General features: G+C 40.8%; 2 protein-coding genes across 2 annotated transcripts; both read right to left on the reverse strand.

Annotated features, from left to right (window-relative positions):
- Window positions 1-842: 842 nt before the first annotated feature.
- On the reverse strand, window positions 843-7251 carry LOC125377973 (toll-like receptor 4). Its single transcript, XM_048392249.1, has 2 exons — window positions 7152-7251; window positions 843-3786 (listed from the first exon to the last, which is right to left on the reverse strand). Exons 1-2 carry the CDS (start codon window positions 7177-7179, stop codon window positions 1154-1156), a joined length of 2661 nt encoding a protein of 886 aa, XP_048248206.1. The 5' UTR covers window positions 7180-7251; the 3' UTR covers window positions 843-1153.
- Window positions 7252-11589: 4338 nt separating this feature from the next.
- Window positions 11590-17448, reverse strand: LOC124141186 (toll-like receptor 4). The gene is made up of 2 exons (XM_048392250.1): window positions 17313-17448; window positions 11590-14533 (listed from the first exon to the last, which is right to left on the reverse strand). Exons 1-2 carry the CDS (start codon window positions 17338-17340, stop codon window positions 11901-11903), a joined length of 2661 nt encoding a protein of 886 aa, XP_048248207.1. The 5' UTR covers window positions 17341-17448; the 3' UTR covers window positions 11590-11900.
- Between the last annotated feature and the right edge of the window lie 6154 nt (window positions 17449-23602).

Raw genomic sequence — 23602 nt, forward strand, 5'->3', positions numbered from 1 at the left:
ACAATATACACATATATACACATGTATGTAATAATAAATGCTGTTACTAACAAAACACTTAGATTCATAATATGCACTGTATTTCAACGTTTCATTACTATGTATGTACACAATAGGTACACAATATCTTTACTTAATAAACACATTTGACAATATACTGACCTGACAATTATTGGAGACCCGACTTCTTCTATATTGACGGACCCGACAGTTCAGTTCGCTGTTGGCTGATTACTGATACATTATGTAACTTTCAGAAATGCAGCCTCTATAATTTTGCTTTTTCTCCAGCGTCTGTCAGAGGAAATACGGTACAGGGAACTGGTGACACAGCACCGATGAAGTGGTAGAAGATTAAACAGATGGAGTACATATGTTATAATTTGTAGGCTTATCATCTCGGGAATACGGTTGAAGTGCCCTCTATGCGGTCGTGAACTCCGATCCTATTGGGCACATAAGCCTTATTCCTCTAGGGATAAGCCTACAACTAAATATCTTAAGTTTATCATTATCGTGTTTCTCATTACCAAAATTTGAAAACCATTTGTGATTTATATTCAAAGAATTATGTCGCCAAATTGACAGGTCAGATCAAGCTCGGTTTTCGGCTCTGTAAAAATATCAGTGCTAAGATACATTATGCGACTCCGTTTTGCTGTAAGGAGCTTGAGTTGCAGAGTGAGTGAGTGAGTGAGTTCAGTTTAACGCCACTTTTAACAGTATCTCAGTTATATCGCGGTGTGTCAGCTTAATGTGGGAGGAAAGCCCGAAGTGATGCAGGTCTAAGACGTTTACCACTTCGGTGAAACCCACGAGCACGGGTATGGTGCTGACAAACCTAGAAACATAATCGGGGCGAACCGGGACTCGAACCCACAATCATTGGTTTCTTGCGTGCCCAAGGGACGCAACTCTGCACAGCGAATCGCGGCGCCTTAGACGACTGGGCCACCCGTGCCCCCCTTGAGTTGCGGAGATTACAAAGATCAGTTGTTGCCATGTTGGTAAAGTATAAGCTTTTTGCTGTTGATTTACGCATCCGTCGGAATGGTTCCAATGGTTCTATAAACAATACAGTCACCGGAAGGCATCGGATGTCAAATAGATTTCAGTACAATAATGTATCAGATATATGTAATGTTCACTGGTACTATGGAACAGCCTGCGACGACGAACTGATCGAATTCTGACGATGTGATCGATGTCGCAAGGCCCGCCCTATGTGTTTCCAGAAGATGTGACTGTCAGCTTCACCGTGCGGGTACTCAATATAGGAATCAGACTGCAGCATATGAAGAAACTCCGGTGGGATATTCTTAGCGGGTACTGACTCATACATGATGATGATGATGATGTCCCTCCCACTACTGATGCTCTCCATCTGGGCCATGCGCAGTTCGTACGTGCACCAGTAACTGTTGAGAAAGTTCTGGGACAGAACCACCACCGTCTTCCTGCTCTTCTTGATGGCGCCAACGATGTTTGAAGCAATAGGCTCTCCTGGCATGAAGTCACGGTGGTGGATGTTGAGAGTCATACTGGCATCGTGTTCCAAATGCGCTCTCATGTCATTAATGACAAACCCTCGGTCTTCATCAGCATAGGAGACAAAGGCGTCGAATGCGAACTGATCTTGCTCTTCTTCAGCGTCGTTGTCCGTCATGTAACGTAACCTTGCAGCGTAATACAGATACCTTAACTTCCATCTGTACCGATAGACGATTGCAGAAACCATCAGTGCAATAACTGCGACGAAGACGGATACACATCCTAGAGCGAGTCCGAAGTTGTTTTGACACTCTGCGGTTTGCTCATCTATCAGTTTCGCAAAGTCCGCCTTGTTCAGGATGTTTCTTCTGCTCGTGTTGGCCAGTAGACAATAGTAGCCATTCATATTATCAGGTGTTATCCCCGAAGTTAGCAGCCATTTGAGAAACGGAAGCTGATTGCAGGAACATGATAATGGATTACCTTGAAGATGTAATGTTAAGTTTGGAACCTTCGATTTAATTTCCTTGATATCATCCATGACCTTTCGTGACAACCACGATATTTGGTTGTGTGAACAGTCTATGACCTGTAGATGAATCAAGTGGTTGATTTTGGCGTTAAAGTTGTACATTCCGTTATTTGACACGTTTAAAATCTGTAAGGAATACAGATCGCGTAATACATCACCTCTCAGCCCTTTCAAATCATTATTGGAAATAACCAACTCTGTAAGTTGAGTCAGGTTTTTGAATATTTCACCCTTGGTATCTCTCTGTATCTGCCAACCAAAGAAATTATACGACATGTTCAACGTGCGAAGATTCAAGGAGTTTGCGAGTAATGTAGGAGACATTTTCCTGGCTAGATTATTGGATAGATCTATGTATGTAACATTATCTAGCCCTCTTATATATCCATTGTCAAAGATGACAAGATTACTGGACAGATCAAGATAGGATAGATTTGATGCTTCAAAGCGTATTTTCCCGATCTGGAACGCCATTTGTGTGAAGTTCGACACTATCGTCTTCAGATTCGGCGGGAGTGATAAGTTGAAAAGAGGTGAAAAACGATCACTAACTGTCTCTGATTCGTACCAGACACTGCGAGATTGAAGTTCACTTTCAAGAACATCACGTTCGTCTATCTCATCATGGAAACAATACGGTGTCTCAGACTGGGCACACGTTTGGTCATCGACAGTGTCATCGTTTGGAACATTAATTGGGTATGGTTGTCCACTTAACCAAATTTCCTCGAGTCCCGTGAGAGAAGCTAAGTCACGTAGATATTGTCCGTAGCTGAATTTATTCCTCTGGGCCGATACGAATCGTAGAGTCTTGGGCAAGAGCTCCAGCGCCTTCATCTCAATATCTACAATTTCGTTGGAATCAATGTACAGATTTTCTAGGGAGGTGTTGAAGAGGTGAACAACATGTGCCTTGCGAATTACTACACAACTAGTATGCCTTAACACGATGTGATTGGCTTTCAGGGTTGTGATGTTCGTGAACTGTAGTCCATACGTTCCGATGCCAAATGATTGAAATGTGAGTCTAGAATTACCAGATATATCAAGCGTTCTTAGTTTCCTCAGTTGCGAAAAGGTCTCATTTTCAATGTGGATAATAAAACATTTTGATACATCCAAATATTCCAAGAAAACAGTGTTATTAAATGTAGATGCTGACAGTGTTGTTTGGTTACAAAATCCGTTTTTCCCAGAGGCGGTAAGATGAGTTAGTTTTGTAAGGTTCCTGAAGCCCGGTCCAAATTCCCCATCTGGAACGCCATTGATGAAGAGAGTTTCCAATGATGTAAGCCGGCTCAGAGCTTCGTCGGGGTATTCAGTCATATTGTAGTTATTCAGCCAGAGCGTTTTAAGGTTGTGTAACCCTCTGAACGAATTTATCGTTAATACAGATGGCTCGATAATACTGTGGGATAAATTAAGGACTCTCAAACTGCTCATGTTTTCAAAACCATCTTCCTCGATGGCGTTTACGACATTGTAGGACAGGTCAAGATGCGTCAAATTCCGAAATCTTGCAAATTCAAAGTTGTTTATGCATGATAAATTGTTGTGGTCGAGGAGAAGAATGTTGACTCCATCTGGAATTGTAACGTTTGACAGAGACGTTAGATGTAGAGAGCTGCAGTTGACTAATTTGTTGTCATGACTGACATTACATCTTGGCCGGTCAACATTGCTGCTGCCACTTCCCGTGGCCTTGACATTCTGGTTCTCTGAGAGAACGAAAATTCCGCAGATAATGGCAGCATGGATGGTATCTGAAATTAGGGTTATAAAAGATGATTATTGACGTTACCAATTAATAATTCGCACGGAAAGCAGAAATTCAGGACTGACGTGGTCCTGAGTAATGAGTTTATATTGCTTATGGAATTACTTACTATAATTATTTATTAAGTTATCTGTCCCCTATGAACGATAGGTGTGTGTGTGTGTGTGTGTGTGTGTGTGTGTGTGTGTGTGTGTGTGTGCGTGCGTGCGTGTGTGTGTGTGCGTGTGTGTGTGTGTGTGTGTGTTGTAAAATGGGTTCACTAGCACAAGGCATGTCATTACAGATTCCCTATAGAAGTAATGAAAGAATCTGATGGTCCTTAACTTCATTTGAGGAGCACATATGGAAATATATTTTGGAAAACTGTAATGTTGGAATTAGGGTTCAATAGTAAAAGGTTTAGTTGCTTGCAGCTCGTTTGCGATATAAATAATGTGAGCTAAAGAAACTATTGTTTGACGAGCAATCATACTTATGAATGTTATGATGTAATATGCTTTTCCTGAATGGGGATGTACAATGCTTAACACAACCACGTCTGCCCTGTTTCTAGTGCATTTATTTCCTCCTAGTACCCTGAAGTGATCGTGAACTGTATACGTAGATGTCGTACCCCTGTTTCCAGTGCATTTATTTCCTAATAAACTAGTACCTTGAAGTGATCATGAACTGTACACGTAGATGTCATACCCCTGGTTCCAGTGCATTTATTTCCTAATAAACTAGTACCTTGAAGTGATCATGAACTGTATACGTAGATGACGTATCCCTGGTTCTAGTGCATTTATTTCCTAATAAACTAGTACATGTACCGTGAAGTGATCATGAGCTGTATACGTAGATGACGTACCCCTGATTCTAGTGCATTTATTCCCAAATAAACTAGTACCTTGAAGTGATCATGAGCTGTAGATGGCATACCCTGTTTTTAGTGCATATATTTAAAAAATATCTAGTACCTTGAAGTGATCATGAGCGGTATACGTAGATGTCGTACCCCTGTTTCTTGTGCATATATTTCCGAATTAACTACCTTGAAGTGATCACGAGCTGTAGATGGCGTGCTCCTGTTTCTAGTGTATTTATCCCTTAATAGTTTTAGAGAGCTGATTGATGCAGAGATAGCAGAGCTGTTGAAGGACAATGTCCACTTGCACAAAGCGATCTTAGCGCTACGACTATCGTAAGCCTATGTTATAGTATGGGAGTTACGATCATCTTAGCAATAAGATCGTTTTGTGCAAGTGGGCCGGTTGGAAAGCTATCTTAAGTGTTTGAGGAATACGATAATTAATCAAACAGTTTTATCTGGAATCTACACAAAGGCCTTGGACTTTGTCATTGTCATCGTAGAAATGTTAAGCTCACATCCGTCCAGTCAAGACTGTCGTTTGATTGATTGAGATCATGCTAAAAGTAGTGAGATTCCGTAAGTGGGTCGGGGCGCACAAAAATTAAATAAGTAAACAAAATTTAATTAAAAGCAATTTTTTTTATTCAAACAAGTTGACTTTGGTTTAACATGTTTAAAACTACGTAATTGGGGATAAAAACAGGGTACGTCGGAATAGTGGTTTACATACAAACACTGGCCGGCATATCAGAATAAACTTTGAATTTTGTAGGTTTTCTGCACATGGACTATTCGTATTGAAAATGGGTGCATCTCAGTATTGGTTAAGCTGCGTTATCATGGGGTTATCATTATGCGAACCTGCACACACGTGAGAGCAGTCAAGTGTGACTTGTTTTATTATTCCTATATTGAGATACCACAAAGCCATAATGAACGAAACTACACCCATATATAAATGAAGTTTGAAGTGTATTCCCATGTTCAAGACCCGTGAAGATCCGGGGTAGAATAGGTCTTCAGCAACACATGCTTGCCGTAAGAGGTGACTATGCTTGTCGTAAGAGGCGTCTAACGGGATCGGGTGATGAGGCTCGCTTACTTTGTTGATGCATGTCATCGATCCGAATTGCGTGGATCGATGCTCATGATATTAATCACTAGATTGTCTGGTCCATACTCGATTATTTACAGACCGCCGTCATATAGCTGGAATATTGCTAGGTGCGGCGTTAAACAACCAACCAACAAACCAACCAACCAACCCATGTTCAAAGGTTCTTTGTCTTGTATGGAACATGATGGCACAAATAGCGATATATCTGGCAAAATCTCCAACAAACAAAGCCCACCTGAGTAATATCAGAGATAACGATCCATTGGTATCAAAAGGTATATATATGCCAACCACATACATGTATTCCTTGGTTTGGTTCATTATGGCATTCAAAACAAAAATGTCATTTATAATAAATTAAATCTGTTCATGTATATTTTTATGCCGTGATTTAGGTTATTAATTGTATTAATAAAAGGCTTTGATCAGATACGTTGGACAGTTATATATACTTCATTCAGGAATCAAACTTGAATATTTGAGATTGCTGATATCTCAAATAATGTCATTGTGGTTTGGATCTGTATGGCTTCATGGTATCCGCTTATCACCTGCATTCAGCACATGAACGTTTGGGGGGCACGGGTGGCCCAGTCGTCTAAGGCGCCGCGATTCGCTGTGCAGAGTTGCGTCCCTTGGGCACGCCAGAAACCTATGATTGTGAGTTCGAATCCCAGTTCGCCCCGATTTTGTTTCTAGGTTTGTCAGCACCATACATGTGCTCGTGGGTTTCACCGAAGTGGTAAACGTCTTAGACCTGCATCACTTTCCTCCCACATTAAGCTGACACGCCGTGATATAACTGAAATAATGTTAAAAGCGGCGTTAAACCCAACTCACTCACTCACTCACATGAACTTGTTATTGGTCAGTTTGTGAAGTATACGATCCCGATACAGTGTAAGGAAAGAGATGTTTGTAATATTGTACTCGGGTCGTATATTCCTACAACTGACTAATAAAAAGTTCCTGTGCACTCAGCATACAATATTTCCTTGCGCTTTTATGAATGTCAGTGACAAGATGACAAGTGGGAACATAATATTATGCATCCCTCCTTCCTTCCCCCTCCTTGGAAACCTGTATCGGTTCCTAAAGCGTGAAAGCGGGGCGTGTCAATGCGAGATTGTCATGTTGAAGGAGCAAAGGCGTCGAAGGCGCGAACACAGATGTTTTATTTTTAAAAATTAAAAATCTGCACCCACTGTTTTCAGAAAAGCTGTTTCCACCCCTGACATTGTTCGGTAAACTTCTGTTACATTATACATTTCTGTGTGACAGTTTGTAAAATAACGGATCACTCGTTATCAACGGTACATAATTAGTACACAGGATGCATCGAATCACATCGTATTATTATGAAAAGGAAGCGAGGACTTACTGAAAGCCGCCATGATGACACCAGACATCCACTCCAAGCACTGGCCAGCGTCGCAAAAGTGATCTCCTCAAACAGTCACTCTTTATGTGATCGTGAGCGCGGCAACCAGAAAGAGCTGTTATCGGGGGTTTCTGTTTTCTGGTAAACATTTGACATTGTTTATTTCCATAAAAAACACACTGACGGTGGTACAAGGACGTAGATACAAGAAAGTCATTTGAAGGACAGAGGCATTCGCATGAGTACGTGAGTACACATTAGAATCCTTTAAGTTTCGTGTTAGTTATAAGAATTCATAACACCTTGTATTTTCACTGCTGGGGAAAGCTGTTGTCATATCACTGTAATACTGCCAGCGAAACTTTGAAAAGCTGGTCAGTTGGAATATATTATTTTCTTACACGAAAGGACATGACTGGTCGAAATGTTTTAATAAGATATGATACGACAATTTCCCTTAGGATAATAAATTAATATTGGATATATCTGTGTATTAACAATTAAACTAATTCATAATATCTTTTTACTTTCACTGACGGGGATAGTAGGAGCGTTAGTGTTAAGCGGCCGGCGAAACGGGGAAGAGTTGCTCAGTGGGAATTATTTCCTCAAACGCAAGGTCATGGCTAGTCAAATGGTCTACTTTATTTTCAAGCTACAAGGATAATGTGAAATATGACACGACAATTTTCCTGATTCTAATCTCCCTATATTTTTCATTTTCGGTTCGTGCAAGGTAAATCGACATTGTATGTGACTGAGACCGGCTATGAGGGACACGGTGACACCTCGTTAGTCCGTACCCTGTGCTTTCGGGATGATTACCGTTAGGAATGTCTACATTTGTACACAAGGCATATATCCGTGCCAATGATTCGTTTGTGCGAAACGTTGTTAATCCGGACTACTGCTACTACTACTACTACTACTACTACTACTACTACTACTACTACTACTACTACTACTACTACTACTACTACTACTACTGACCCGTGAAGATCTGGGGTAAAATTGGTCTTCAGCAACCCATGCTTGCCGTAAATGCTTATCATAAAGAGGCGATTAACTTGGCCGGGTGGTCAGGCTCGCTGACTTGACTGAAGCATGTCATCGATCCCAATTGCGTAGATCGATGCACATGCCATCATTTACTGGATTGCCTGGTCCAGATTCGATTTTTTACAGACCGCCGTCATATAGCTGGAATATTGCTAAGTGCGGCGTTAAACAGCAAACAAACTACTACTACTACTACTACTACTACTACTACTACTACTACTACTACTGCTACTACTACTATTAATACTATTTATGCGCGTCATTCTGAATGTTTACTGAAACGTTACCCTTATCAATAAGAAAACTGCATCGAATAAGTTCATTAATTTCCTCGTTTAACTATTATTTTCCTGTAAATATTAAATGAAGGTGAAGCATCGGCTTTGCCCTCAGGAATTTGCTAGTTCTTGCATGCTAGAATTATTTTCCATTCCACTGTCACATTTGGATCTGCGCACTCCCTCCTTCTTTGTATCATTGTTTCCATTTGGTTCAATTGTAAATTTTAGTTCTGATTTCATTAATAAAAGTGATGTAAACGAGATGTTTCTTGTGGCCTCACTGCGTATACATTTTACAGCTAATATCTCATATCTGTACATACTGAGTGAGCGAGTGAGTGAGTCTTGTTTAACGCCGCTTTGAACAGTAACTTTTGTCTCGAACTAGGAAGTGATGGATCACAGTCCAGTCCCGACACTCTCTTATTTGATTTATAACTATTTAATCCGGATGTGTCGAATTGGCTTTGGTTTCAAACATAACATGTACCCCTTCTGAAGTGCCCTCTTGTTATTTGGCGACCGACTGCCTCTGTTGTCTAGTGGTAGAGCGCCTGCCCTGTCAGCGGAAGGTGGGTGGTTTATCCACACACACACACACACACACACACACACACACACACACACACACACACACACACACACACACACACACACACACACACACACACACACACACACACACACACACACACACACACACACACACACACACACACACACACACACACACACACATGCACGTACCAAATCACATGCAATCGCACACACGCGCCATAAACGAGACAAGGCGATGTTGAATCCTTGAGAGGCAACAGGTTGTAGGTTGTGCGGTCCCTGAATGATCCAAGCACTCTTTCGAGTCGGTCTCCAATAAGCCTTTTGCTCGAGTCCATCGCATGCGGTTCTTGAGCAAGTTTCCAGCACTCCGTCCTCGTCGACAAGGTCCGTCCTCTGTGGCTCCTGTCTCCAATGCGCCTTGCTTGTTGACCGTGTCCCATGTGGTTCCTGGGAACATCCCCAGTACAGTGTCCTTCGCATGCGGTTCTTGAGCAAGTTTCCAGCACTCCGTCCTCGTCGACAAGGTCCGTCCTCTGTGGCTCCTGTCTCCAATGCGCCTTGCTTGTTGACCGTGTCCAATGCGGTTCTGGTCTTCTGTTGTCCTGGCGTTACTCGTCGAGAGAGACCACAAAATGAGAATCGGATGGACAGGCAGGATAAGCTTACCCTTTTAGCGAACACCTGGTGTCATCACTGATTTTCAAGGATCAACACATATAATTTTCATCACTGGTTTGCCTTCTACACCAAATGAAGTAGATAATCGAAAATGATTTTCTCTCATACGTGGCATTACCCCGGCAGAACGTATGCTTGTCGTAAGAGGCGACCAAATGGATCGCGTGGTCGGGTCCATGATCCATGGGTCCATGATGCCAATAACCAGACTGTCTGGCTCAGACTCCAAGAGACCTTGTTGATTGTGTACCAATCATTTGGCCTGGCCAAGAACCTGCTATTTACAGGCCGCATATATATATATACATACATACATACATACATACATACATACATACATACATACATACATACATACATACATATATATATATATAGATATAGATATATATATATATATATATATATATATATATATATATATATATATATATATCTATATCTATATATATATATATGCGGCCTGTAAATAGCAGGTTCTTGGCCAGGCCAAATGATTGGTACACAATCAACAAGGTCTCTTGGAGTCTGAGCCAGACAGTCTGGTTATTGGCATCATGGACCCATGGATCATGGACCCGACCACGCGATCCATTTGGTCGCCTCTTACGACAAGCATACGTTCTGCCGGGGTAATGCCACGTATGAGAGAAAATCATTTTCGATTCTATTGAAATGTATGTCATGGTGAAAAATCAAACAATGTTTTATTCCTGATATCTATCTTTAATAACAATTGTGCCTACTCATATAACATGGTTTATATTCGACTGATATAAAATGATCATGCATACATGTTTCTTTGTACTAGCAAATATATGTTGACAGACTAGACTATCAATCAACATGAACTCCTACATTACAGCAGGTTATGTATACTATATATACATCAGTTTGAAGCGAAACATTGTTTATCTCTTTTATGGTCCCATGCACTTATAAAATCAATAATAATTGCTATTACTGACAAAAACATTATATACATTGCATTTCAACGTTTCATTTTCCTGTATCTACACAATATACACATATATACACATGTATGTAATAATAAATGCTGTTACTAACAAAACACTTAGATTCATAATATGCACTGTATTTCAACGTTTCATTACTATGTATGTACACAATAGGTACACAATATCTTTACTTAATAAACACATTTGACAATATACTGACCTGACAATTATTGGAGACCCGACTTCTTCTATATTGACGGACCCGACAGTTCAGTTCGCTGTTGGCTGATTACTGACACATTATGTAACTTTCAGAAATGCAGCCTCTATAATTTTGCTTTTTCTCCAGCGTCTGTCAGAGGAAATACGGTACAGGGAACTGGTGACACAGCACCGATGAAGTGGTAGAAGATTAAACAGATGGAGTACATATGTTATAATTTGTAGGCTTATCATCTCGGGAATACGGTTGAAGTGCCCTCTATGCGGTCGTGAACTCCGATCCTATTGGGCACATAAACCTTATTCCTCTAGGGATAAGCCTACAACTAAATATCTTAAGTTTATCATTATCGTGTTTCTCATTACCAAAATTTGAAAACCATTTGTGATTTATATTCAAAGAATTATGTCGCCAAATTGACAGGTCAGATCAAGCTCGGTTTTCGGCTCTGTAAAAATATCAGTGCTAAGATACATTATGCGACTCCGTTTTGCTGTAAGGAGCTTGAGTTGCAGAGTGAGTGAGTGAGTGAGTTCAGTTTAACGCCACTTTTAACAGTATCTCAGTTATATCGCGGTGTGTCAGCTTAATGTGGGAGGAAAGCCCGAAGTGATGCAGGTCTCAGACGTTTACCACTTCGGTGAAACCCACGAGCACGGGTATGGTGCTGACAAACCTAGAAACATAATCGGGGCGAACCGGGACTCGAACCCACAATCATTGGTTTCTTGCGTGCCCAAGGGACGCAACTCTGCACAGCGAATCGCGGCGCCTTAGACGACTGGGCCACCCGTGCCCCCCTTGAGTTGCGGAGATTACAAAGATCAGTTGTTGCCATGTTGGTAAAGTATAAGCTTTTCGCTGTTGATTTACGCATCCGTCGGAATGGTTCCAATGGTTCTATAAACAATACAGTCACCGGAAGGCATCGGATGTCAAATAGATTTCAGAACAATAATGTATCAGATATATGTAATGTTCACTGGTACTATGGAACAGCCTGCGACGACGAACTGATCGAATTCTGACGATGTGATCGATGTCGCAAGGCCCGCCCTATGTGTTTCCAGAAGATGTGACTGTCAGCTTCACCGTGCGGGTACTCAATATAGGAATCAGACTGCAGCATATGAAGAAACTCCGGTGGGATATTCTTAGCGGGTACTGACTCATACATGATGATGATGATGATGTCCCTCCCACTACTGATGCTCTCCATCTGGGCCATGCGCAGTTCGTACGTGCACCAGTAACTGTTGAGAAAGTTCTGGGACAGAACCACCACCGTCTTCCTGCTCTTCTTGATGGCGCCAACGATGTTTGAAGCAATAGGCTCTCCTGGCATGAAGTCACGGTGGTGGATGTTGAGAGTCATACTGGCATCGTGTTCCAAATGCGCTCTCATGTCATTAATGACAAACCCTCGGTCTTCATCAGCATAGGAGACAAAGGCGTCGAATGCGAACTGATCTTGCTCTTCTTCAGCGTCGTTGTCCGTCATGTAACGTAACCTTGCAGCGTAATACAGATACCTTAACTTCCATCTGTACCGATAGACGATTGCAGAAACCATCAGTGCAATAACTACGACGAAGACGGATACACATCCTAGAGCGAGTCCGAAGTTGTTTTGACACTCTGCGGTTTGCTCATCTATCAGTTTCGCAAAGTCCGCCTTGTTCAGGATGTTTCTTCTGCTCGTGTTGGCCAGTAGACAATAGTAGCCATTCATATTATCAGGTGTTATCCCCGAAGTTAGCAGCCATTTGAGAAACGGAAGCTGATTGCAGGAACATGATAATGGATTACCTTGAAGATGTAATGTTAAGTTTGGAACCTTCGATTTAATTTCCTTGATATCATCCATGACCTTTCGTGACAACCACGATATTTGGTTGTGTGAACAGTCTATGACCTGTAGATGAATCAAGTGGTTGATTTTGGCGTTAAAGTTGTACATTCCGTTATTTGACACGTTTAAAATCTGTAAGGAATACAGATCGCGTAATACATCACCTCTCAGCCCTTTCAAATCATTATTGGAAATAACCAACTCTGTAAGTTGAGTCAGGTTTTTGAATATTTCACCCTTGGTATCTCTCTGTATCTGCCAACCAAAGAAATTATACGACATGTTCAAGGTGCGAAGATTCAAGGAGTTTGCGAGTAATGTAGGAGACATTTTCCTGGCTAGATTATTGGATAGATCTATGTATGTAACATTATCTAGCCCTCTTATATATCCATTGTCAAAGATGACAAGATTACTGGACAGATCAAGATAGGATAGATTTGATGCTTCAAAGCGTATTTTCCCGATCTGGAACGCCATTTGTGTGAAGTTCGACACTATCGTCTTCAGATTCGGCGGGAGTGATAAGTTGAAAAGAGGTGAAAAACGATCACTAACTGTCTCTGATTCGTACCAGACACTGCGAGATTGAAGTTCACTTTCAAGAACATCACGTTCGTCTATCTCATCATGGAAACAATACGGTGTCTCAGACTGGGCACACGTTTGGTCATCGACAGTGTCATCGTTTGGAACATTAATTGGGTATGGTTGTCCACTTAACCAAATTTCCTCGAGTCCCGTGAGAGAAGCTAAGTCACGTAGATATTGTCCGTAGCTGAATTTATTCCTCTGGGCCGATACGAATCGTAGAGTCTTGGGCAAGAGCTCCAGCGCCTTCATCTCAATATCTACAATTTCGTTGGAATCAATGTACAGATTTTCTAGGGAGGTGTTGAAGAGGTGAACAACATGTGCCTTGCGAATTACTACACAACTAGTATGCCTTAACACGATGTGATTGGCTTTCAGGGTTGTGATGTTCGTGAACTGTAGTCCATACGTTCCGATGCCAAATGATTGAAATGTGAGTCTAGAATTACCAGATATATCAAGCGTTCTTAGTTTCCTCAGTTGCGAAAAGGTCTCATTTTCAATGTGGATAATAAAACATTTTGATACATCCAAATATTCCAAGAAAACAGTGTTATTAAATGTAGATGCTGACAGTGTTGTTTGGTTACAAAATCCGTTTTTCCCAGAGGCGGTAAGATGAGTTAGTTTTGTAAGGTTCCTGAAGCCCGGTCCAAATTCCCCATCTGGAACGCCATTGATGAAGAGAGTTTCCAAGGATGTAAGCCGGCTCAGAGCTTCGTCGGGGTATTCAGTCATATTGTAGTTATTCAGCCAGAGCGTTTTAAGGTTGTGTAACCCTCTGAACGAATTTATCGTTAATACAGATGGCTCGATAATACTGTGGGATAAATTAAGGACTCTCAAACTGCTCATGTTTTCAAAACCATCTTCCTCGATGGCGTTTACGACATTGTAGGACAGGTCAAGATGCGTCAAATTCCGAAATCTTGCAAATTCAAAGTTGTTTATGCATGATAAATTGTTGTGGTCGAGGAGAAGAATGTTGACTCCATCTGGAATTGTAACGTTTGACAGAGACGTTAGATGTAGAGAGCTGCAGTTGACTAATTTGTTGTCATGACTGACATTACATCTTGGCCGGTCAACATTGCTGCTGCCACTTCCCGTGGCCTTGACATTCTGGTTCTCTGAGAGAACGAAAATTCCGCAGATAATGGCAGCATGGATGGTATCTGAAATTAGGGTTATAAAAGATGATTATTGACGTTACCAATTAATAATTCGCACGGAAAGCAGAAATTCAGGACTGACGTGGTCCTGAGTAATGAGTTTATATTGCTTATGGAATTACTTACTATAATTATTTATTAAGTTATCTGTCCCCTATGAACGATAGGTGTGTGTGTGTGTGTGTGTGTGTGTGTGTGCGTGCGTGCGTGTGTGTGTGTGCGTGTGTGTGTGTGTGTGTGTGTTGTAAAATGGGTTCACTAGCACAAGGCATGTCATTACAGATTCCCTATAGAAGTAATGAAAGAATCTGATGGTCCTTAACTTCATTTGAGGAGCACATATGGAAATATATTTTGGAAAACTGTAATGTTGGAATTAGGGTTCAATAGTAAAAGGTTTAGTTGCTTGCAGCTCGTTTGCGATATAAATAATGTGAGCTAAAGAAACTATTGTTTGACGAGCAATCATACTTATGAATGTTATGATGTAATATGCTTTTCCTGAATGGGGATGTACAATGCTTAACACAACCACGTCTGCCCTGTTTCTAGTGCATTTATTTCCTCCTAGTACCCTGAAGTGATCGTGAACTGTATACGTAGATGTCGTACCCCTGTTTCCAGTGCATTTATTTCCTAATAAACTAGTACCTTGAAGTGATCATGAACTGTACACGTAGATGTCATACCCCTGGTTCCAGTGCATTTATTTCCTAATAAACTAGTACTTTGAAGTGATCATGAACTGTATACGTAGATGACGTATCCCTGGTTCTAGTGCATTTATTCCCAAATAAACTAGTACCTTGAAGTGATCATGAGCTGTAGATGGCATACCCTGTTTTTAGTGCATATATTTAAAAAATATCTAGTACCTTGAAGTGATCATGAGCGGTATACGTAGATGTCGTACCCCTGTTTCTTGTGCATATATTTCCGAATTAACTACCTTGAAGTGATCACGAGCTGTAGATGGCGTGCTCCTGTTTCTAGTGTATTTATTTCCTTAATATTTTTAGAGAGCTGATTGATACAGAGATAGCAGAGCTGTTGAAGGACAATGTCCACTTGCACAAAGCGATCTTTGCGCTACGACTATCGTAAGCCTATGTTATAGTATGGGAGTTACGATCATCTTAGCAATAAGATCGTTTTGTGCAAGTGGGCCGGTTGGAAAGCTATCTTAAGTCTTTGAGGAATACGATAATTAATCAAACAGTTTTATCTGGAATCTACACAAAGGCCTTGGACTTTGTCATTGTCATCGTAGAAATGTTAAGCTCACATCCGTCCAGTCAAGACTGTCGTTTGATTGATTGAGATCATGCTAAAAGTAGTGAGATTCCGTAAGTGGGTCGGGGCGCACAAAAATTAAATAAGTATACAAAATTTAATTAAAAGCAATTTTTTTTATTCAAACAAGTTGACTTTGGTTTAACATGTTTAAAACTACGTAATTGGGGATAAAAACAGGGTACGTCGGAATAGTGGTTTACATACAAACACTGGCCGTCATATCAGAATAAACTTTGAATTTTGTAGGTTTTCTGCACATGGACTATTCGTATTGAAAATGGGTGCATCTCAGTATTGGTTAAGCTGCCTTATCATGGGGTTATCATTATGCGAACCTGCACATTCGTGAGAGCAGCCAAGTGTGGCTTGTTTTATTATTCCTATATTGAGATACCACAAAGCCATAATGAACGAAACTACACCCATATATAAATGAAGTTTGAAGTGTATTCCCATGTTCAAGACCCGTGAGGATCCGGGGTAGAATAGGTCTTCAGGGTATTAATTGTATTAATAAAAGGCTTTGATCAGATACGTTGGACAGTTATATATACTTCATTCAGGAATCAAACTTGAATATTTTAGATTGCTGATATCTCAAATAATGTCATTATGGTTTGGATCTGTATGGCTTCATGGTATCCGCTTACCACCTGCATTCAGCACATGAATGTGTGGGGGGCACGGATGGCCCAGTCGTCTAAGGCGCCGCGATTCGCTGTGCAGAGTTGCGTCCCTTGGGCACGCCAGAAACCTATGATTGTGGGTTCGAATCCCGGTTCGCCCCGATTTTGTTTCTAGGTTTGTCAGCACCATACATGTGCTCGTGGGTTTCACCGAAGTGGTAAACGTCTTAGACCTGCATCACTTCGGGCTTTCCTCCCACATTAAGCTGACACGCCGTGATATAACTGAAATAATGTTAAAAGCGGCGTTAAACCAAACTCACTCACTCACTCACTCACATGAACTTGTTATTGGTCAGTTTGTGAAGTATACGATCCCGGTACAGTGTAAGGAAAGAGATGTTTGTAAATTGTACTCGGGTCGTATATTGCTACAACTGACTAATAAAAAGTTCCTGTGCACTCATCATACAATATTTCCTTGCGCTTTCATGAATGTCAGTGACAAGATGACAAGTGGGAACATATGCATCCCTCCTTCCTTCCCCCTCCTTGGAAACCTGTATCGGTTCCTAAAGCGTTAAAGCGGGGCGTGTCAATGCGAGATTGTCATGTTGAAGGAGCAAAGGCGTCGAAGGCGCGAACAAAGATTTTTTATTTTTTTAAATAAAAATCTGCACCCACTGTTTTCAGAAAAGCTGTCTCCGCCCCTGAGATTGTTCGGTAAACTTCTGTTACATTATACATTTCTGTGTGACAATTTGTAAAATAACGGATCACTCGTTATCAACGGTACATAATTAGTACACAGGATGCATCGAATCACATCGTATTATTATGAAAAGGAAGCGAGGACTTACTGAAAGCCGCCATGATGACACCAGACATCCACTCCAAGCACTGGCCAGCGTCGCAAAAGTGATCTCCTCAAACAGTCACTCTTTATGTGATTGTGAGCGCGGCAACCAGGAAGAGCTATTATTGGGGGTTTCTGGTTTTAACTTCCTCGTGTGTGTGTACAATGGACAAACTAGCACAACCTACTTACAGCATGACGTGATTTTCTATTTCTGTGCTAGTATTCATTCGATGGGAATTTTGGAGCACATCATCCCTGCATGAAAGAAGAGGGGGAATGTTTCCAATTGCTAATGTGTGATTAAGGAACTTATTGGTCTACGGCTCCGCTATTTGCTCTTCAGAGTTGCCTCCCTTAGGCGTGCGAGGATTCAAAGATCGCGGATCTGAATTCCTTATTCGTCCTGACTGTGAGCCTTGGTTTGTAGGCATTGGACTCGCGCTCGTGGGTTTCATCAGAATGGTAAACATTTGACATTGTTTATTTCCATAAAAAACACACTGACGGTGGTACACATTACGAGAGTACACATTAGAATCCTTTAAGTATACAAGAGACAAATCTGCTGAGGTTTCGCAGTCCTGAGACTTTAGGGGTACAAAATAGTTGTTGTAGTTTATGGCTTGAGAGAGAGAGAGAGAGAGAGAGAGAGAGAGAGAGAGAGAGAGAGAGAGAGAGAGAGAGAGAGAGAATTCAATAAGTGGAGTAATTTTGAACGCAGTCTCAGTATTGGCTAGATCAACTCGTACCACGTTACCACGGACCGTTATTCGGAATATATAAAAAAGTGTAATGAAAACTTTAACTTATAGTGTAGTCCTAGCCGACGCATAACAATAGTATTTGTGGCGTCATAATGCCTAATATGATGTAACAGTGACAATAGAGGGAGAAGTAAAACGTAGTCCTACGCGACAGCAAACGTTATGCTTTTGACGTCATAAAGCATATGACATCATAGCTAGCTATAGTGATAATAGTGGGAAGTCCATTCGTAAGTATACACACACACACACACACACAAACACACAAACACACACACACACACACACACACACTGAGTTAGAAGACAAAGGTATACATAAGAACGACACGTGAGAGTCTGACTACAGACAAAGGTACATATGCGAAAGACACTTGAATGTCCAACTGTGTAGACAAGGGTAAACCTGGATGACACCCAGGTGTCTGACTGTATAGGCAAAGGTACATGAGTCCTTGTTGTTAATATGTGGAGAAAAAGGTATATCGGAATGAACCCTACATGCGGGTGTTGACTATTCCAGAAAACAATGTACCACCAGTTTGTTTTAATGATGTTTTACGACATACATAGGAACCTGATGATTTCACAGTGAAATCCACATGTAAACGGAGACAAATACAACTAAATCCTGCAAAACCAAAAACTATTATACTGAGATATTCTCCTAAAAAATGATATTTTGTAACATTAGTGGAAGTAAAAATAGAATGCGATCGTGTTATCAGATGTTAATTTTTCCTCGTGTCGATTTTTGTGACGGGTACCCTGTTTTATTGTTCATAACATGTAGCGTAATGGCGTGACTTCATGATGTAAAGGCGGCAATTTGATTGGATAGCCTGCTCCGGGGGTCACAGGGAAGTAATACATCCCATTTGGTTCATTGGACGGGGAGAGGCGTGAGTGGGACACGGGGAAGTACCGTTAAATGAGTTTCGACAGAGCAGAGAGTAAAAGTGTGCAACATAATGCGGTTATCGATACTGAATATGAGTTTTTTGTGCTTTCGGATCAAACAAATGTGAAGATATTGTTTCTCTAGTCCATGTCCGTACTTTGTATAACAGAAAATTAAATCACAGGAATTCGTGTACCAAACGAATTTATAATTTATTATACGTGAAAGTGTACATAGGTGTTCGGTATTATAAAGGCCTGACATTTGGCAAATACGATTACGTGTTATAACTATCTGTGTACCAGGGTGTTACATGGGTACGAGTGGGACTATAACTGATACATGAGTATAGCGCGACCGTAGGTCCATATCCCCGAGGAATACACAATACACAAGCAAACACAGATACGCACATTCACGCACGCACGCGCTCACACGTGTAAACGCAATCTCACTCACATGAGCACCCATCGTGTAATCGTCTGATCATAGGTTTTCGGACATCATACGTTTTCCGACGATTACTTGCTCTAAACCAAGGGGTGTGACGTAACACAGACATAGTAAATATTCCGATGATAACCTGTTTATAAGATAAAGTCGTCTTTGATTAAATGAGTTAGATGTTTTACAGTTGTTCTTCTGATTAAATTACAAATATTTGTCAAGCATCCGAAAACGTTATATAAAGTTATATATAATATTTGTAACAAACTCAAATTCGGTTATTATGACGATGACTTGATGAATACAATAGCCCAGTGCCTCAACTGAAAATCTTGCAAAGTCATCTATTCAGGAAATATTACCGTATTCGACGTTATAAGCGCCACGCTCTAATAAGCGCCCACGGCGATATTTGCTAATATATTGGCTAGTGAACAATTCCAATTGGCACCCCTTCCGATTGATCAATGTACACAAGACTTATTTATTCATGTATAATACGCACTCGTGTGTTATATGCACCCTTTATTATGGGCAAATAAATTCTGGAAAAATATATCTGTCGTATATAAACATTTCAGGCTGTCAGCATAAACCACGAAATTTATCTTTTAACTCAAAATAATATTCTAATAAGAGCCCCCTATTTGTAATTTTGAGGGCGTCCTGGGCGCTTATTACGTCGAATACGGTATCCTCGAGTTGTGATGCGTGTAGACATGTGGTGAATCAAACCCGGGTCTTCGGTGTGACAAGCTAACACGTGGTCCACTGGGCTCCTCTAACGCGACATTTCTGGGTATAAACTGCCGCCAATACAAGCAAATTTAAATTGTTATCGTCAAACTTGACTTTCACTGCTTGAACCAAATGGGGTAAAAATCCGTCAATAGGTCGAAATAGGTCGCGAAAATAAAAGTGTTAGTAAGAAAGCATGAGAGAATGGCGCGACGAATAAAGAATGAAAGAAATGTGTTATATGAGTTGTTTCTACTTTCTAATTGTTTAAAAATATATATTAAATTTTATTTTATGTTTGTGAAATCTTGGCTCGATGGCTCTGTGAAACAAGTACTCAGTCCTACTACGTACCTCAGTTGCCAGTCAATTATCTTAAAGTTGTCGTGTCGCTGTCATTCCACTTGTCAACTTGATTTTTTCCCCCTTATGGTTGCCAAGGACAAGATCTTTGTAAGTGAAACGCCGTTAATAATGACCGAAGCATGGCATAACATAGTGAAATATCCAGGTCACCTTACCATCGTTTGCGTCAAATTTAAACATATGCCCATTTGTCTACGCGAAAATGTACTCGGTCATGAGCAATCACACTTTGTAAAACTCTCTCGATCCTGCATATATTTGATCCAGGATTTGACAAATGGTTCGCATGACAAATATACTTCAGTACATTTACGCACGTGTCCAAAGATATGCGACCGCCTCCGTGGTTTTGTGGATAAAGCGTCTGCCAGGAGAGCGAAAGAAGGTTGGTTCGATTCCCCACCGCGTCATACCAAAAGACGTGAAAAGATGGTATCCTGTCTGGAGCTTGGCATTAAGGGGGCTATCACAAGGACTGGTCGGCTCGGAGTCAGTATACTGATCCTTAGTGGGGTATCCATGTATGTATCAAAATAATTGAAATAACGCGGAAATAACGAAGTAAAGAGAACGGGCTCGAAATGTCGAGAAAATAACTGAAATAACGAGAAATTTCGATTAAAAAAAGGTAATGCTACCAAAGTGGCGCCATCACCTGCAACCTATGCTTGTTTGTTGTTTAAGGCAGTCCTCGGCAATATGTCAGATGTATGACTTCCGTCTGTAAATAATCGAGTCTGGACCAGGCAATCCACGGAACAAACATGCCCAAAAATTTATTTACTCATGAAACACCGTGAAGATCCGGGGTAGTATAGGTCTCCAGCAACCAATGCTTGCCTTAAAAGGCTACTACGCGACTAACAGGATCGGGTGGTCAGGTTCGCTGACTTGGTTGATGCATGTCATCGTATCCCAATTGCGTAGATCGATGGTCATGATGTAAATCACTAGAATGTCTGGTCCAGACTCGACTATTTACAGACCGCCGTCATATAGCTGGAATATTGCTGAGTGCGGCGTTAAGTCAAAAACAAACAAAACAAACAAACATAACGTCAGTGGAGGAAATGAATATACATCAACCAATAAGTCTTTCGGCGGGCCCATTAGGAAGCTCATAGCATCTTACGTGTAAACATTCCCCCGTACCAGGGACCAGGAACACAATCTTGTTGGCACTGTAGGGCTGTGTCTCAAGTACCAGCAAACCGTGCCCAACGGTGCCCTTATATCCCTACACGAAACAGGCTGCACGTGGATTTCCGAGCGGGAGAATCATTCCCTTATACCCCGCTTCGAAGCAAAAGGCCGCACGCTTTTTCCGTGTTAATGAAAGTCATGTGACAAAGCACAAGTTCATTTAAGCTTCAACGAACAGCTGAAATCTATCAATTTTCAATTTGTTTTGATTCTTTTACAATGGCAGATTAAAACCTGTCGTTAAGATAAATTCGTTGCAGCAGTATAACTCGCGGTACATGCGCGGTACATGCGCGGTACATGCGCGTTACATGCGCGGTACATGCGCGGTACAAGCGTCCCTCGTTAGGTTTTATACCACTCGCATCCGGCTCGCGGTATAAAACCTAACACGGGAGGCATAGAACCCAATGTGCCCCTCGTTGTACTGCTACAACGTATACTATTACATAGTAGATGCACTTTATTGACAGGTGAGAATCCTCATCCTTTGTGATGGAAGAATTACAGTCAAACATGTCTTGCTTGACAGCATAAATTTTTCCTAACAAGGGATAACTACTTCAAAGTTTCATCTATAAAAGATCTTTTAAAGATAAGTTCTCTAATATAAGTTACTTTTTGTTTTTTAAGTAATTATATTAACTGATAGTTTTTGATGAACAAAGAGGGTCATTCAAAGTATTTTTATGCATGCCAGATGTTTAAACGTAACGACTGAAGTCATAGGTACCATGCAGGTAGCAGAGGTATTATAAATACACACGACTCCCAGTATGGTGGCCTTACTTCGGTAATATACCATTAATAATTTGGGGTTAACAAGTGTTTTATATTGCCGGAAAAAAAACGGACAATCTACCTTTTCCATACAACGTGTGTCCACAAGAAGGTTAAGATAGAGATACGAAATCAATATCAATATTTATTTATTCCAGATAATTTATCTCATTAATCGAAGATTAAATATCCGGGAGCTTTATATATATATATATATATATATATATATATATATATATATATATATATATATATATAGAATATCAATGAAGAGAGTTGTATAACAACATATCACTGCATGGATCTGTATATATCAGAATAACCCTGCATGGATCTGTATATCGGAAAATCCCTGCATGGAGTTGTATATCAGAATATCCCTGTGATAGTTGTATGTCAGAATATCCCTGCATGGAGCTGTATATCAGAATATCCCTGTGATAGTTGTATATCAGAATATTCCTGCAGGGAGTTGTATATCAGAATATCCCTGTGATGTTGTATGTCAGAATATCCCTGCATGGAGCTGTATATCAGAATATCCCTGTGATAGTTGTATGTCATAATATTCCTGCAGGGAGTTGTATATCAGAATATCCCTGTGATAGTTGTATATCAGAATATCCCTGCAGGGAGATGTATATCAGAATATCCCTGTGATAGTTGTATGTCAGAATATTCCTGCAGGGAGTTGTATATCAGAATATCCCTGTGATGTTGTATGTCAGAATATCCCTGCATGGAGCTGTATATCAGAATATCCCTGTGATAGTTGTATGTCATAATATTCCTGCAGGGAGTTGTATATCAGAATATCCCTGTGATAGTTGTATATCAGAATATCCCTGCAGGGAGCTGTATATCAGAATATCCATGTGACAGTTGTATATCCGAACATCCCTGCAGGGAGATGTATATCAGAATATCCCTGTGATAGTTGTATGTCAGCCTATCCCTGCAGGGAGCTGTATATCAGAATATCCATGTGACAGTTGTATGTCAGAATATCCCTGTAGGGAGCTGTAGATCAGAATATCCCTGTATGGAGCTGTGTATGAGGATATCCCTGTGACAGTTGTATGTGAGAATATCT

Source organism: Haliotis rufescens, unplaced genomic scaffold (genome assembly GCF_023055435.1).
Source record: "Haliotis rufescens isolate VD_foot unplaced genomic scaffold, xgHalRufe1.0.p SCAF_11, whole genome shotgun sequence".
In the NCBI taxonomy this organism is placed as follows: domain Eukaryota; kingdom Metazoa; phylum Mollusca; class Gastropoda; order Lepetellida; family Haliotidae; genus Haliotis; species Haliotis rufescens.